The sequence below is a fragment of the Sycon ciliatum genome, chromosome 5 (assembly GCF_964019385.1).
Source record: "Sycon ciliatum chromosome 5, ocSycCili1.1, whole genome shotgun sequence".
Taxonomy (NCBI): Eukaryota; Metazoa; Porifera; class Calcarea; order Leucosolenida; family Sycettidae; genus Sycon; species Sycon ciliatum.
In genome coordinates this window covers 34,235,723-34,251,675 of record NC_088647.1, presented here as the reverse complement: position 1 = coordinate 34,251,675, position 15,953 = coordinate 34,235,723, and the positions used below count along the sequence as shown (strand labels likewise).

Below are 15,953 nucleotides of genomic sequence, written 5' to 3'. Positions count from 1 at the left end.
TCATCCCATGCTGAGAGTGAGAACTCAGCTAGAAAACTCACACCACAGTCTGAACAAAAAAATCACACCTCGTCCTGGCAGATTTCGTACTTGGGGCGTGATCGCCATTTTATTTGCGCATGCGCTCAGTTCACGTGGGTTCATATGCAAGTGCTAATGACTATGTACTAGACTGCCAGTGACGTGCATCTACGTCATCCGCATGCAAAAAACTGACAGAACCTTGCGCAAAAGATATTTTTCGCATTTTGAAAGAAGAATCATTTTCATTTCAAATCACCAAAATAATTACTTGGATGCAACGTTACTTTTAGGTTGAGAAAAGTCTTCTTCAAAGTTGACTGGGTTAGTACTGATGTTCCTTTGCTTGCTGTAGAGCTTTGTGCGTTGTGAGTAGTGTCTAGCATAGATTTCAGGTGTTGGGTGGGAACCTCTGCCCTGCCCTGCGAATTGTTGATCTAGCTGACAAGTGTTCTGCAACGTTAGCCAATACAGTCCTTGAACAGCAGAATGGTTTTCTTTTTCGTCTGCAATGTGGTGGATCCACCTATGGTGGTGTACATGGGTGCTGACAAGCACGAAAATGAGGAGCTTCTCAAGTACGGCCTCTCTGAAGACATCTGGTTCCACGTGGACAAACTATCGTCCGCTCACGTTTACCTGCGTCCACCTCGAGACATGGCTGTTGAGGATATCCCAGAGGCGGCGATCACTGACTGTGTTCAGCTCGTCAAAGCCAACAGCATCCAGGGAAACAAGCTGAATGGTATCGATGTCGTCTACACACCGTACCCGAACCTGAAGAAGACTGGAGATATGGTTGTAGGGCAGGTTGGCTTTCACAGCGACAAGGCAGTGAAAAAAGTGCGTGTGGAGAAGCGGGTCAATGAGATTGTGAATAGGCTCAACAAGACGAAAGTAGAAAAGCACCCGGACTTGCGTGAGGAGCGAGACGAGCGTGAGCAAGAGGACGCTCGCGACCGGCGCCGTGCCGCAAAGAAACGCGAGGAGGAGGAGAAAGTCCTGGAAAAGGAGAGAAAGGAGCAGGCAGCACTTCGCTCGTACGATACACTGATGGACTCCAGCAAGATGGAGATGAACGATTACGGTTCGGATCCGGTAGATGCCCGCGCTGTTGAGGATGACTTCATGTAACACGCCACAACCGCCACCTCTGTGATACTAATCTCACTTGATTCCCGCTTCAGCACAGAGCTGGACTAAGATGTGCATCTAGCCATGCGACATAGCAGCACAGAGTACACCAGTCGGTGACAATCTCTAGATACTATCCAACAGCCGGCTCGATTCGGTGTGCAGATGCTTCTTGGCCCCGCTGTGTATAGCTTGCCTTGTCCGGCCGGAGTCTACTGCATGGTTTGAGCTGCACGGCGGCGTGTAGCCCCCTTCGGTATCGGCTTGCCGCTGTGACACTAGCATGTGTGTGTGTGTGTGTGTGTGTGTGCGCGCGCTGTTGATCCATGCTGTATGCTACCTACGCGTGCTCTGACTTGGCGCCATACCATTCTTCTCCCGGCTCGCCGCCTTCTGATGCATCGTGGCGCAGGTACATCTGCACCGTGGCGCAGGTACATCTGCACCGTGGCGCAGGTACATCTGCACCGTGGCGCAGGTACCTCTGCGCCGGTGGAAAATGCTGCCGTGCGGCAACGTGCGCCTGTGGCACCTCCATCCGTACACAGCGTAGCGGCAGCATTTCTCATGGGAACCGCCGCACACTCGCTGATACTTGTGCTGTGGCTTGAAGCTGTGACGAATATTTAATGTTTGATTTCAATAATTTTTTTAGTTTCATGATACTGATACTTGTGTGGAAGGTCTTGTCAGAACCTTTTGCTTGTGTCTCGAGAAGGCCCCGGTTTTGTCCATGCCCTTAGCTAACCTGGGTGGTCTTGCTGTCTGCTGCATGCTATTTTGATTGTAGAGTTGCTACTCTCCCGCTTACGCAAGATGGCAGCCTGAGCTTGCTGAAGCAGGTTAGAGTTGTCTGATCTCCACACGTGACGCTGCTGTGGCATTTACTCAACTACTTGTGTTTGTGTGTGTGTCTGTCTGTGCGTGCTCGTGTGTGTGTTGTGGGGTTATCTCGGCTTGTCTCAGTTATGGCAGTATCAAAGGATGCCAATGTATTAAATGTGCAAGTTGTACGGTATACTCGGGAAACCCAGTTCTCCCGTATATATACAGTACTGTCAGGCGCCGAAGAACTGGTAGTCAGGGTTCTAGCCTAGCCCGTTTAGTTCTTATGGTTAGCGAAGACGGCAGTTTCGTTCTTATTCGATGGTACCGGCTTACATGCACTTCTATAAATAATTTTATGCAGAGTTATACGTCTGAGTGTACATTATAGTGTATATTACGGTTTCCGTTCTTATCTGAAGAATCCAGCCTACACCGTTCTTAAAAATTGGTGAAATTCTAGCCTGGCCGTTCTTCAACGCCCAACAGTATTGTAATCCTTCGCCATTGTGTTGTTCTACTGTAGTAGCAGAATCTGCTGTATACCTGACTAATACTTTTTTTTGAAGTAGCAAGAAGTCACATGACTGTGTACTGTAAAGCGTGAAATTTTCGCGGCGTTTTTAGTTCGCGTTTTCAGAATCCGGACAGGTTTGCGAGGTTTTAATTTTGCGATTGCAGAATGGCATTCTTGCTAAACCTTTCATGGATCTCCTTTTCGCGCTGTCTAAATTTCGCGATTTCCACGCGGTCGCGGACCATCGCAATAATTTCACGGTTTACAGTATAGCTATAGTCGTGATATGCCGGCGGAAATCTGGAAGTTGCTCTTGAATAATACCAAGTCACTGGGGTTGTGCTGAAAAAACAAAGTGGTAGTGCAACTTAACTCCCTGGTTTGTAGTGACAGGGCTAGGGAAACTCCGGCACCCCAGAACTGGCGCATGCTGTGTTATTAGTAACCCCCAGTTGCAAGCTGTTCGTGCCATGCCCATCACCAGCTGTGCACAGTCCATGCATAGCACAGTAATCGTGTCTGCGGCGTCGCCAGACCTTAGCGGCTAACGTGTCAAACACTGATAGTGGGCGTTTAAAGAATACGCACTTTCGAAAACTCGCCATTACTCCACTAGGTCAACGTTCAATACTTGGCGGATATGTAGAGAACTTGAGTTGTCATAACGTTGTTATAACTCTAAATGAGAGCCTCTGTCAAGAACTATGCAAAACTCAAGATGGTGTTCAAGTGTCAAGTATCAAGGATGGCACCTATATCACAGTCACTTACTACTGGCTGGAATTGCAAGTCAAAGGAATTTGTTCCATTTCCACCATTGACTGATGATGAACAGGCCGAAGGCTGTGGCTGCTTACCCTCGTATGAAATTGCAAGCAAGCCTGAAGTGATGCATAAGAGTGTGCCGGGTAGCCAGGCAGTTACGCCGTCTCTGTACTATCCAAACATGTGCAGAGCACCCGCTTGTATGGTCACCCCCGTGTCTTTTAAACTTCACTGTCCTGCAGCGTACGACGCTCGGCGCTGCTCAGCGTCGCCTTTCGTTTCTGGACGGCGGCGAGAATCTTGCGCCGTGGACCTAGCGCCATGTCCAGATCCTTGAGATCCATGTCACTGCAGAGCATAAGTGAGTCTAGGTCCATTTGCTCCTCCTCGAGCAGCGACAGGTGATCATCAAGGTCGATCATGTGCAGGAACGTAGCCATAGGTGTCAGGCTGGTCTCCTCTAGATCTTCACCGATACTCTCCTCCGGTTTCGCGCCCTTCCCCGTCGGCGATGGCACACTCGGCCGCCGTGACTGCTGCCGTGACGCAAGCTGTGCCGGAAGGCTTCGCGACGATTTGGCGGAGTTGGCCGACGCCGAAGAGGATGTCCGTCGCATCGCACCAGCAGTGGACGCAGCAGAGTTTTTCCTGCTCACCTGTGGCTTCTGCTTGAGGGTCGCAGCACTGGTTGAGGGTCCCATGGCAGTTGAATCGCTGTGCACTCGGTAGCGTTGGAACGAGCTGCTCACGGTGACGGGCTCGAGTTCAGCAGAGGCTGTTATGACCGGAGCGGAAGCTTTGCGTGCCTTGTCAGCGGGTGTGGCGCTGTGCGTCAATGCGTTCAGGCCGCCTAGACCCTTGATTCTGGCTATTGCCATTGCCGTACGCGATCCGCTGGCCGATCCCATCGAGTTGTCCAGGCTGGACATGCCGGAGAGATCCGTACCAACGCCACTAGTGGAGCTTGTCATCGCACCGGATGACATCAACGGGCGCAGGGAGAAGCGCGAGCGCAAATTCGAACCCTGGTATCGAGCCATGGCCTGCGCTGCCGACGCGTTCTCGAAGCTGGTACTCGGAAGTTGATTGCTACGCCGGCTTGAGGGCTTTCCCTCAAGAGATTCGGATTTCGTCGAGAGCATTGGCTTGGATGACGCCTTATGTGTGCCGTGGGATGCTTTAGGCCGCGGGTCAGGCTGGAAAACGCCATCCGCTTCGGAATCATCATTCTCCGTAATGTCCGGGTGATCCCTTCTGTCGAGGGTGTGCAAATCCTGCGTGGGATCGGAGAATGCCCGCTCACGACCCGAAGCCACAAGAGATACCTCTGGCTCAGTCTGCCTGGGCAGAATTTGACTCATTTGTCTTGTTCTGGACGTTGGTGGCGGTGCTGCCGCTGATGGTGGTACACCAGTTTTTGTCGGGTTGATCGGCAAAATGCTTTCACTGCTCTGGCGCTTGCGTAATTTTGCCACGACCTTCTCGGCGCCCTGCTCCCGCCCAGCCGTCTTGTCCCGACGATCTGCTCGTTTTGCCCACGCCTTGCGGGCGCGCTGCCGTGACTTGTCGGCCTTGTCCGGATCGTCGACCCTGAGCCGCAGCTGCAGCGCGTCCAGGTAGCGGAAGGCAGTGCTCTGCTCGGTTTCGGCTGCCACCTCGCAGGCTGTCTTGCCATCGTCGTTGAGCGCCCACACGCTCGCGCCAGCCTCCTCGACCAGGTATCTCAGCAGTTTAACGTTCCCATACTGTGCAGCCACGTGCAGTACACAGTTCCCGTTGTTGTCGGCTGTCTCCACATTCGCTCTGGATGCACACAGGCAAATCACGGAGTACACACACACACACACACACACACACACACACACACACCTCAGACCTGCCCATCGCAGAAGCAATGATAGCGAACAGCTATGTTAGACATAGCAACTAGTGCTGGGATTACACCATTCAACAGCCTGCAAGGCTGATGAATTGGCCACCACTAACACACACACACACACACACACACACACACACACACACACACACACACACACACACACACACACACACACACACATTGCAACTGGTTGGTTTACGTATGGAATCAAGCAAGAGCACGAGTGTGAGATCACCTAATCACGTGGCCCGCCACGCGACGGGCTGTGATATAGGCTGATCGAACACCAGTACGGGTGCTTTGATTACATTTCTGGCATGCAACCACACTTGTGAACTCATATCGAACTAACTGTTACTTGGAAATACTTTGTGAAGGGCAATGATTGGCTGATGGAACACGAACACGACTGTTTTGATCGGATTTCTGACATGAACACGCACTTCGATCTTCCTATCGCGCTTGAAAGCACGACTCAACCTTCTCAAATAAAAAAAAAAGGAGCTTGATCAGTAAATCAAAAGCCCGCTGTAATGTAGGTCTCTTACTTTATTCCAAACAACAACTAACCCGGAGCTCCGGAAAGCTCCGCAATATCATGCCAACAGAATGTCATGGTGTGCGTGCATGAGTACAGAGTCGGTGCATACCGACTGTCAGCACAGGTGTGGAAAGCGGCCCATGTAAATGGATAGGAGTACAAACGGCACTGTGTATATATGCGTGTGACAGTCCATATATGTACATGTATGTGTGAACACTACACCCGCCTGGGCGGGCTTTGATGGGAAAATCAAAGCCGGCTCCACTAGGTATTATTATTATCTAAATTTTGAATAGGGCAATCCCCACAGGCCTAAGGCCTTTTTACAGGGTACCCTAGGTATGGAGTTGTAGCATGCCTTGATCGCCTCATCTAGGCCCTGCTAGGTGCAATGCAATTGGTCATCTCCGTAACTAAAGTCTTGTGACATGTCAGAAAGCACTATTAATTTATTCTACGGGTGAAACGATTAGTTCGAATATTCGAGTATTCGTTCGAAAATTTCAAACGAGCGAGTATTCGAAATTTTGCACTCGATCGTTTTTTTTATTTTATTTTTTTTAAGTATTGGCATTGTATTTTTCAAAAACTTTTGTTGTACGGCTGGTCCACTGGTATGCATGCGTTATGCATGGCTTTGAGTCAGTATTTTAAGACTTGGACGATGCGATCACCACGGCAAGTAACGTTCTGAGATATGAAAGTACTGATGAAAATCGTTACTTTACACTCTGTACAAGACGTTGGCGACTTTTGTTCTATGTTCACAGATAATTTCTTCCGAATTGGTCGAGAACTCGCAAATCTAGTGCTTTTGAATTTTGATAAAATACTCGAAATAATCGGATACTCGATCGAATATTATGAACGAGTGATCGGTTGGTCAAAATAGATACTCGTTTCACCCCTAATTTATTCTATAAAAAGAAAGGACAAAATGCTACGAGTTTAAATTTATCATACATGTATCCTACACTTGTTTACATATCGCCATTGTGCGCCTACTGGGGCTGAGCGTGCCTCTCCCAGCCGCTCCCCGGTGACACCCGCAAATGTGAACCAACACAATAACTACGTACCACAATCGTGTGAGAAACTATCGCCAATTACAGCTGGAACAGTCATGAAACCCAGTCGCGTCTTGCACCATTTCTCAGCCCAGTGTTCGCAGGTCAAGGTCTAGGGCTGCGCAATGCCCAGCGCGTACTTGAGTGACGTGACTGGATTTCATGAAGCAGGACTGTATAATATATAACACATCATATTACTGGTGTTGTACAACTCCTTGTCTACACAACTTTTCCTTTCCTCACTGGCCTTTCCGTCGTACCGTTTCCTAACTGTAAATCAAGGTGGGGCGCTCCGGCAAGACGGAGCCTACGGTCCTCTGGCAGCCTGGTACTTTATGGTCCACTCGTAGCTCTCTTAAAACTAAAAATCTTATGCGGACCTCCAAGTTACGGGAACCTCGATCTACCGGGCACCATGTGGGTGAGTTATACCAAGAGTACATAACCCCCCAGAGTGTGCAACTCCCACATACCCTGCTGTCCCGACAGAATTTCAAGTTGACGTCATTATTTATGACGCAATGCTCCTTGCACCAGTGATTTACAACATGTGTACGGGTGTCAACGCATCACACGTTATTCTTTGCAATAATTTGTACAGGATCGATCGGCTTCGGTCAACCACAGGTTCCGGATTCGTCTGATAATCCGTGTACAGTGCGCATTGCATCATCAAAATGACGTCAACTTGAAATTCTGTCGGGACAGCACCCATAGTGGAGTTGCACACTCTGGGGGGTTATGTACTCTTGGTTATACTGTAAAGTACCGTTGATCCGCCCCCTCTCTAATTGCCGCCCCCTGTCGATTTTCTGCCTGTGAAGCAACTTCGGCGTATACAATGAAATACGATGTTGAACTGACGCATGCACTGCTGCACACAACACGTGCCAGTGCAGGATGAAAATGTGCACAATGCAGCACGTCGAGTCAGAACTTCCACGGTGTTGTACATCGCACTGCACCTGACAGCCTTGATCTAATTCCCGCCCCCTGCCGAAAACCCAGCTGGGAAGCGACATGGCGTGGGGGTCGGATCAACGGTACGTTACGGTAGTACGCAGTTTGCCAATGTTTGTGGAAATAGCGACGACACACGCCAGATCACTGACCCTTCCCCTTTGAAATGATTACCGGTATGTACGCGAGTCAGAATTACACATGGCACAGAGCACCACGAACATACTTGCCAACCCAGCCAAAGTAAATCCCTCAGTCACACACCCAGTTTCCCTTGTTTTTCTCTCATTTCCCTTATTTTCCTGGTTTTCGCAAATTTCGGCCAATTTCTCTTTTCTTTGGGCAATTTTTGATTATTATTGCGTATTTTTCCGCAACTTTTTCGCAATTTTGTTCTTTCTTTTTATTCATTTCTAATCCATTGCTCATTGGGGGACCAAAACCTGAGTTTCTTGATTGTCAGATCGCCCATACATGTGTGATTCTGTGAAATGCAGGGCCGAATGTGCTCTTGTCACACCACAAAACAACCTTTTTATGAACACTCATGGTTCAGTGCCAATACCGGTAGTTTTTCGATCAAAGTCAAAAAGCCTCGGTATGCCGTTAGCGACCGGGAAACCGGTATGGTTGGCAAGTATGCACGAATGATGCGTAGTGCTCTGTGCCGTGTGTAAGATAGCTCTATTCGAATGAATATTGAGCACCGTCTACCGAGCCGCAGGATTCTCATTATTTTGTGATTCAGAGTTTAATACGGACCTTTCAAAGTAAGTTATGCCAACTTATGGGCAGTGTCTGGTCCCGGACCGGGCCCCGAATAAGACAGACACGAGTGCACGTGTAACGAGGTGCATGTCATGACGTCATTGCTTTGTGGGAACCAGGTAACCAATGCCAATGGCAATGCCAATGGTAATTCGAGGGGAGCTGCATGTGAAAACATATTTCACGATTAGATCCCCTGATTCCTGAATGGACGGTCAGTTCGTGGGTGCGTCAAGATGCATTAGCACCAGGGAGTCGTATAAATCCGGGTTTATACGACTCCCTGGTCAGCACAACGGACCATCACAAGTTAGTTACGTTCGACAGCTGCACACGATCGAACCTTGCCTTCAATTTCTTGGCCTCTCGACGACCACGCATGTACCCCAGCTCCACCAAGGTACGGACGACTCCCTGGTCAGCACAACGGACCATCACAAGTTACGTTCGACAGCTGCACACGATCGAACCTTGCCTTCAATTAATTATTTCTTGGCCTCTCGACGACCACGCATGTACCCCGGCCCCACCAAGGTATACGGTACCCGGTGCGCTAATCTACCAATAATTAATTTCATCTTCCTTACCCTTTCTGAAGAAGGATCTTGGCGGCGTCCACGTTGCCACTCCAGCCAACCCAGTGCATGGGTGACATGCCATCCTGATCCAGTCGTGCTACATCTCGCTTGGATGCCTTGCGCAGCAGCTTCAGATCACCGTCCTGCGCGGCATCGTGAAAGAGCGACATCGCGAAGTCGCGAAGTCTGCTTCGCACATGTGCACAGGAAGTTTATCCTCAGCACTACATGAAACCATGCACCCAGCCGAGCGTCCTGCTTCGTCGGGTTCGTCTTCGTCGGTTTGACCCCACTCCGAGTCGGTTGAATCTTTTTTTTCCTGGCACAGAATACCACCGTGCTGCTTGGATGATGGAGCATCAAACCGTTGTCGGGTGGCCACGCAGCCTAGCCTTGCTTGGAATACGGAACGACATAACGTTGCGTGCACGCTTCACGCTCATCAGCTGTGGCATGTTGACAGAGTGAGAAAGCATCGGTTTGACAGTTGACACACCCAGTATGACCGACCAGGCAAAACTCATCCACCCACAACCACTGAACCAGAGTCTGGCAGAGAACTCGGACGTGTAATTATTTACGTGTGGTCTCCATCCTTCGTATGTGTGCGTGTGCGTGTGTACGTGTGGTGTGTGTGTGTGTGTGTGTGTGTACGTGTGGTGTGTGATGTGTGTGTGTGTGTGTGTGTGTGTGTGTGGTGTGTGTGTGTGTGTGTGTGTGTGTGTGTGTGTACGTGTGTGTGTGTGTACGTGTGTGTGTCTGTCTGTCATCGAGTCATAGACGTAGGATGATAGAGCCCATTAGGGGTATGATAGACGCTACACACTGCACTGCAGTGCCAGTACTGAAACATGTACATGTACAGTCCATTCAGAAAAAAATGAACTTCTAGCTTTTGGCCATAAATGGGTCAAACGTTGAGTTTTTTTAGAATTTTTTTCTGCAATCCCATAGAGAATCCTCTTCCAATTATGTTTCTGAAGTTTTTTTGTCCAAAAAGCAAGCCATAGCAAGAATAAGATTTCGGCCAGGTTTTGCCCCAAAAGCACTGAATTGGGAAAAACCATCAAAATCCAGGCCGTTTGACCCCGCCTGCAACAGTGCATTCTGCGGTTCGAACCCCAGTTCAGGCACCCTTTTTGGACCCTTTTCAAATTTCAAAGTAAGCAGCACTGCACTGTGTACGATGAAATCACGAAAAATCGCCAAATACGGGAGCTCGCCAGAGCCAGGACCCATTTTTTTATGAATGGACTGTAGTCGGTAATGACATGAGGAGATTCCCCTGGCAAGGCAAAAATAATAGCACCTTGTCGTCTTGTGAATGGATGTCGCTTTGTTGTGACTGTGCAGTGTACAGTGTAGTCTGCAGCTATGCATGTCAGCAAGCCAAGACCACAAAGCCTGCCCCTGCATTCCAACTCCAAGTACAAACTGTTGTGAAGTCTTGACTTGGTTTATTTTAAACACTAAAACAGCAAGAAGGTACAAGAGAAGAGCTAGAGAGAAAAGGGAAACTTGGACAAGGAGGAGTGCAGGTGGAAAAGGAACAGTAAAGATTAGAATATTGTTGTGAACTGTGGTGAAGTGCATGCCGCTGGGAGGACTACTGCTACTGAGCGCAATGACAATCATCAAGCTCCCTGAGTACAGTCATTTATCACTCCCTGGGTCCTTTAAGGGCTATATTGACCATGTTGACTGCTTATACATGTATTAAAATGGAAGTTTCCGGAGGAGGAAGGAGGAAACTGTAGTTATCACCAACCCTCACCGCGCCCAGCTCACGCCGCTACGGCGTGCGACCTGAGCTGGCGCCCTGGCCTGCCGTGCATGGAACTGTTCTCAAGGCTTGTGGCTCAATGTAGCTGAACCATCGGACCTTATTTGTCAGCTTGGATCACGTGATCCATCCAGCTGCCGCGTGCGGCAAACAGCACAAATAGCGCCAACTCTGGCCTGCGAGAGTTTGCTGCGACTAGCGCGCTAGCGCTCGTGACGTACTACAAACGCGCTAGCCAGAATGCTTTGACTTTGATGGCTTTCAGCTTCTATATTTTTGAAAAGTAGCGCGCTCAGACCAGCTCGCTCAGCTCACTCTTTTCCTCTTCCATTTTTTAGGGCAATTGTTTTGTTTGATAGACGAAGCTTAGGGTCTCTTTGGGTTTGCAACCCTTACCCTCCTGGAAAAAATCATAGTTGCTAGACTGCGACACTTCAGACCAGGTACTAGTATTAGAGCCGCTAATGGAAGACGAGCTATTTTCCGCTATCCGGAGCTCAAGCATTTGAGCCGCTAAATGGACGAGACTCCTGGGGTAAAGGATGCAGAGAATGAGGAGAAAACACTCGTATGGAGCAGGGAGTAGGTATTGTACTACTTCCTGGTATGGAGCACTGAGAAGCGGTAAGTCTTAGGGCAATTCTTAGCCAGTAATTACTTTCTCGCCATAATAATGTTCTCGTTTTTCGTGTCTTCTGTCTGTCCTAATATTCCCTCCTGAGTCCTCTTGCCAGACAGTATACTGCATGTGATAGTCTAATGCCAGTACACTAGCAGTACGACTACACTGTAGGCGAGAGTCCATAAGCCAGAGTGTGCAGCTCTCCATCTATGCAGCATAAACAAATAAATTCATGACAAATTTCCTTTGCCTAAGGGCTGGGTTCCACTGCCACTCCGCCGCACATCCACGGCATGAAACGTCATCATTACGAGCTGGTCCAGCGAGGCCGCGGCTCATCACCAGCTTTCGCTTCGCCGCGAGTGCTTGATACAAAAAATGCAAGCCGCGGTCACGGCTTGCATTGTTTCCCGCACTTAATTAATTGTTTTATACGGGGGAGTTTTAATTCGTTGCACAGGCCCGGCAGAACACGAGGATTTTTGGGATTTCACGCGCGCGCAGGCGGGCTAAATGTCATCAAAAACGTCGAGCACGATCGCGGTACCGCGAATGGCGAGTGTCACTGGAACCGCGAATGGCGAGTGTCACTGGAACCGCGCCGCTCTGCTGCATGCAGCCAAGTACTGTGGAGCTGCGGAGCCGCAGTGGAACCCGGCCCTAACCAAACTTATAGCAATTTGAAAATGTTTGACAATTTTCATCAAAAACTTGACAACATTGTTCTTCTGTAGGGTGCTGCTGGCAACTCCATCGATGAACTCCATCAATGAGCGCAGGGATAAAGTTTAGAAACCCTTCGAGCGAGAACGTATTTTCAAAAAGGAAGCACAAATATGCCGCGTAACTTTCCCTCTAGTACGGCCCCATCAAAGCCACTCGCTGACTACTTACCAGTAAAATGGGTTTGGACGGTTGTCAGATTAGCTGACATGTTTTCTGCCAACACAACCATAAGCAGTTGTCAACTCTCAAGACTAAAAGAGCTTGCGAAGAAAGTGAGAAACCTTGGCTATGAAAGCACATGAAGCGTCAGAACAAAATCGAGCAAACTTGGACCTAGATTACCAGTGTCTGCTCCAGGGCCGGGTCAGTGGCCCTGTTTGTGAGTACTTGGACCTTTTGGGAAAAGAACACTGGGTTACCTGCGACCCGGTCGGAAGTCCTGTCGAGTCTATATTATTTTATACTTCGAGGGGTATACCGCCACTGACAGGCTGCATACGCGTGCAGATGCGTGCGGCCAGAGTGCCCAGTGCGAGTACGTTCATACAAGGGTCATGTACATGTACAATCATGTACATCAGGAAGTCGAAAGTAATTTTACGACTCCCTGACACACAGAAGCCGCACTTGAACGCATCTGGCTGTGGCCCAGTGTTGCAGGAGTTGTGCCAGGTAGACGTGTACCCGGTTTGTGTGAAATCTTAGAGCAGGTACTGAATATCCTACCATATCTGTGTACATGGGTATACAGAGTCAGTGTTGTTGCGTCCCACTCAGCACCCTTCTGGTTCATTTTGGCACCAGCACTCTTTGCGTATGCAGAGCTGAGTAGAGTGCAAGTTCGTACCACAAGTACACTGTAGCAGCTAGTTGCGAACCTAGCCTGTGCCGTGATGCACGGTACTTGTGTGCATCTACTGTATCCCTGAGTAACCCACCAGGTGTATGGTGCACAATAGGGCACAGTAAATAGTCAGCATGCATCGCAGTTTTCTGCAACATACATGTATTCCTGAAGTCACTTTACACCTCAGAAGAATTGCGTCGCTAACTGTTAGTTATTCCCTGGGTCATTATGAATCATAGAAAACCCGTCATACAATAGGTTCAAGCTAAAGTACCGTATCACCATGGTAATTCCTGGAAATTCGGTGTGTTTTCTACGTTTTTGTTAAACAAGAAGCAATGTGCAACAGAAACTTCCATGGTGATAGAGTAGATGACCGTGTGAAGCGGTGTGAGATGCAGCAAAGGTGAGCCTGTTACTGCGAGTCTATGCCCTAAACAATAAACTTTGCCGTGGGATGATTCTCCTTGGGCTGCACACTCTGGTTAATGTACTCTTGGTGGCAGCATTCTGGTGCCAGAGATGATCATTTTTCAGAAAATAAGCACTAGAGAAATGGAGTGGGAGTAACCTGATTTATTCTATTAGCAGAGCTGCAATGCTTGGGATATGAGTTTATTCCCGTAGCTATGCAAAAGACGCTATTCAGTTGTACTTTAGTAGCATCTGGTGCTAGCCAGTATCCACACCGCTATAATTCGGTGCGTGTCTCGGTGCCTGGTAGGGTGGTTCACGTGGCATGCCATGGTTGGTGCAGTATCCCGTATGTGTCCCGTACCGTAATTCGAGTATGCGGTGCGCACCGTAGCATAGATGCATCTGGAGCGCTGTACGAGCTAAGATGTCGGGGCAAATATGGGGACATTCACAACATGCAATGTGAATATGCGCGTCAGTTTCGTTCTAAGAAGTGGGTTTGACGGAGTAAGAAAAGGCCCCAGCTTTGGCTGCTGCATGCTAGCCCAGTGGGTGCCAATCTCGTGCCACCGGCCGAGTGCTGATGGAACGGAGTAGAAGAAAAAGAAAGAAGAATATTGCGTTCAAGAATACAATTTTGGTAAGGGATATACAGTAAAACCTGTAACTAAAGACCACCGTGACTAGCGACCAGCCTGGTACTACCGGCCACTTGGCCAGGCATGGACGGTCTCACATTCAAAATGCACTGTGACTAGCGACTACCTGCTGAATGCGACCAGCGACCGCCTTTTCCTGTCCCAAAGACAATTTTTGACCCGTAACTAGCGACCGCGATGTAGAAAATCAAATGTTGCTCGAAGCTCCTTCCTGAAATTTTACTGATTTTCCATGGTCCTGAAAGGAATATTTCGATACTACAGCTGAACAAATGAACGCAGGTAATTTTGGCTGTGGAGTAGGTGTGGACTGCACTACACCTGTCAAAATGTCAAGCGCTGTCAAGAAAAAACATGATAGGAAACGTCTTGGAGAGCGCATCGAAAGCGCTCTCTGATCGATGTTACTACCGTACTGGCAATATATGTTGCCGCGTAACGCGTAACGCAGGGGGGTGCGGCGTAACGCGCGACCAGGCTAGTGCGACAAATTTTCGTTGAGTTCGTAACGCGCGTCCGGCGGGGTGCGGCGATCTTTTCATTGCAGTTTGCACTGCACAAGAAAAAATGATGCGGCAAAAGCAAAAAAGTGATGCGGCAATAGCAAAAAAAGGACTGCGGCAATATAGAAACCTGTGTAACGGCTCCTGTGCGACTTTGCATGTAACGCCCTGCGTGCGGCAAACATGTGCCAATGTAACGCTTCATGGCCTCACTGCGGCAACATATATTGCCAGTACGGTACTCGGAGGAGAAACGAAGACTGGGCGGCTCTGTCACCCCGGTCATACAGACGGATCGACGATGGCATCAAGGAATCCAGAAACAAAGCAGCACCACAAGGTCCTGATGCTGAAGGATCGCGTTCAAGCAACCGAGAAGTCACAACAAGGACAGTCGGTACGATTGATCGCATGAACAAATTTGAAGCCCAGCGCAAAACGAAACTTCCCCAGGGAACATTTAACTCCTGCCGTCAGCTGAATTTGAAGTCTGCAAAAAATTAATCTTCTCTCTCTCTCTCTGTCTCTCTCTCCATCTCTCCGTCTTTCTCTCCAAGTGTTGTTTGACCTGAAATAAGAATGACATTGCGCAAGTCCTGGGGAATTGTATTAGCTGCATTTTGACATACATATCATATAATGGGATCCACATATTATGGTCACGCGGTGCAAACCTCTAACTAAAGACCACCTGCTACTAAAGACCGCTTTTGCTGGCACCAAGGGGTGGTCGGTAGTCGGACTAAAGACCGCTTTTGCTGGCACCAAGGGGTGGTCGGTAGTCACAGGTTTTACTGTACCGGTAAGTGGATAGCTAACTAAAATAATTAGCCGTATGGTTTAGAAATAGTGGTGGCGACTCTGGATGGCAGTCGTGAGTCCGGCAAGTGTCAAGTCAACGGAATAGCGCGAGCTCCAGTGTGGGGAGCAAACCCATTCCTAGGTTAGCATCCCCCCACCTTACAACAGAGCAACCGAGTTTTGGATTAAGCTGGGAGTGCCGATTCGAGCAACAGGTATGATGGCTCTGCTTGGAGCCACTAGATGGCTCGCAGCTGAGCCGGCAAATGACTCCGCTTGGAGCCGTCAAATGACTCAGCATGGAGCCACCGAATGACTTCGCATGGAGCCGTCGAATGACCCCGCATGGAGCCGCCGAATGACCTCGCATGGAGCCGCAAATTGACTCCGCATGGAGCCGCCAATGACTCCGCATGGAGCCGCCAATGACTCCGCATGGAGCCGCCAATGACTCCGCTTGGAGCCGCCAATGACTCCGCATGGAGCCGCCAATGACTCCGCATGGAGCCGCCTATGACTCTGAGTAGAGCCGCC

The 15,953-nt window shown here is 49.2% G+C and overlaps 3 protein-coding genes across 8 annotated transcripts in view; 2 read left to right on the top strand and 1 right to left on the bottom strand.

Moving 5' to 3' along the window:
- The first annotated feature begins 300 nt into the window (after window positions 1-300).
- LOC135818444 (coiled-coil domain-containing protein 25-like) lies at window positions 301-2,047 on the top strand. Its single transcript, XM_065331825.1, has one exon. The coding sequence runs from the start codon at window positions 511-513 to the stop codon at window positions 1,153-1,155; it is 645 nt and encodes a 214-aa protein (XP_065187897.1). The 5' UTR covers window positions 301-510; the 3' UTR covers window positions 1,156-2,047.
- A 966-nt stretch (window positions 2,048-3,013) lies between these two features.
- Window positions 3,014-9,599, bottom strand: LOC135818442 (ankyrin repeat and SAM domain-containing protein 4B-like). Its single transcript, XM_065331823.1, has 2 exons — window positions 9,071-9,599; window positions 3,014-5,065 (listed from the first exon to the last, which is right to left on the bottom strand). Exons 1-2 carry the CDS (start codon window positions 9,229-9,231, stop codon window positions 3,484-3,486), a joined length of 1,743 nt encoding a protein of 580 aa, XP_065187895.1. The 5' UTR covers window positions 9,232-9,599; the 3' UTR covers window positions 3,014-3,483.
- A 1,562-nt stretch (window positions 9,600-11,161) lies between these two features.
- Window positions 11,162-15,953, top strand: part of LOC135818439 (CUB and sushi domain-containing protein 1-like) — a 22,990-nt gene continuing 18,198 nt past the window's right edge. For all 6 annotated transcript variants that reach the window (XM_065331813.1, XM_065331812.1, XM_065331814.1 and 3 more), the window contains exon 1: window positions 11,162-11,468. The gene's annotated coding sequence lies outside the window, so the exon portion shown is untranslated. The remainder of the gene's footprint in view (window positions 11,469-15,953) is intronic.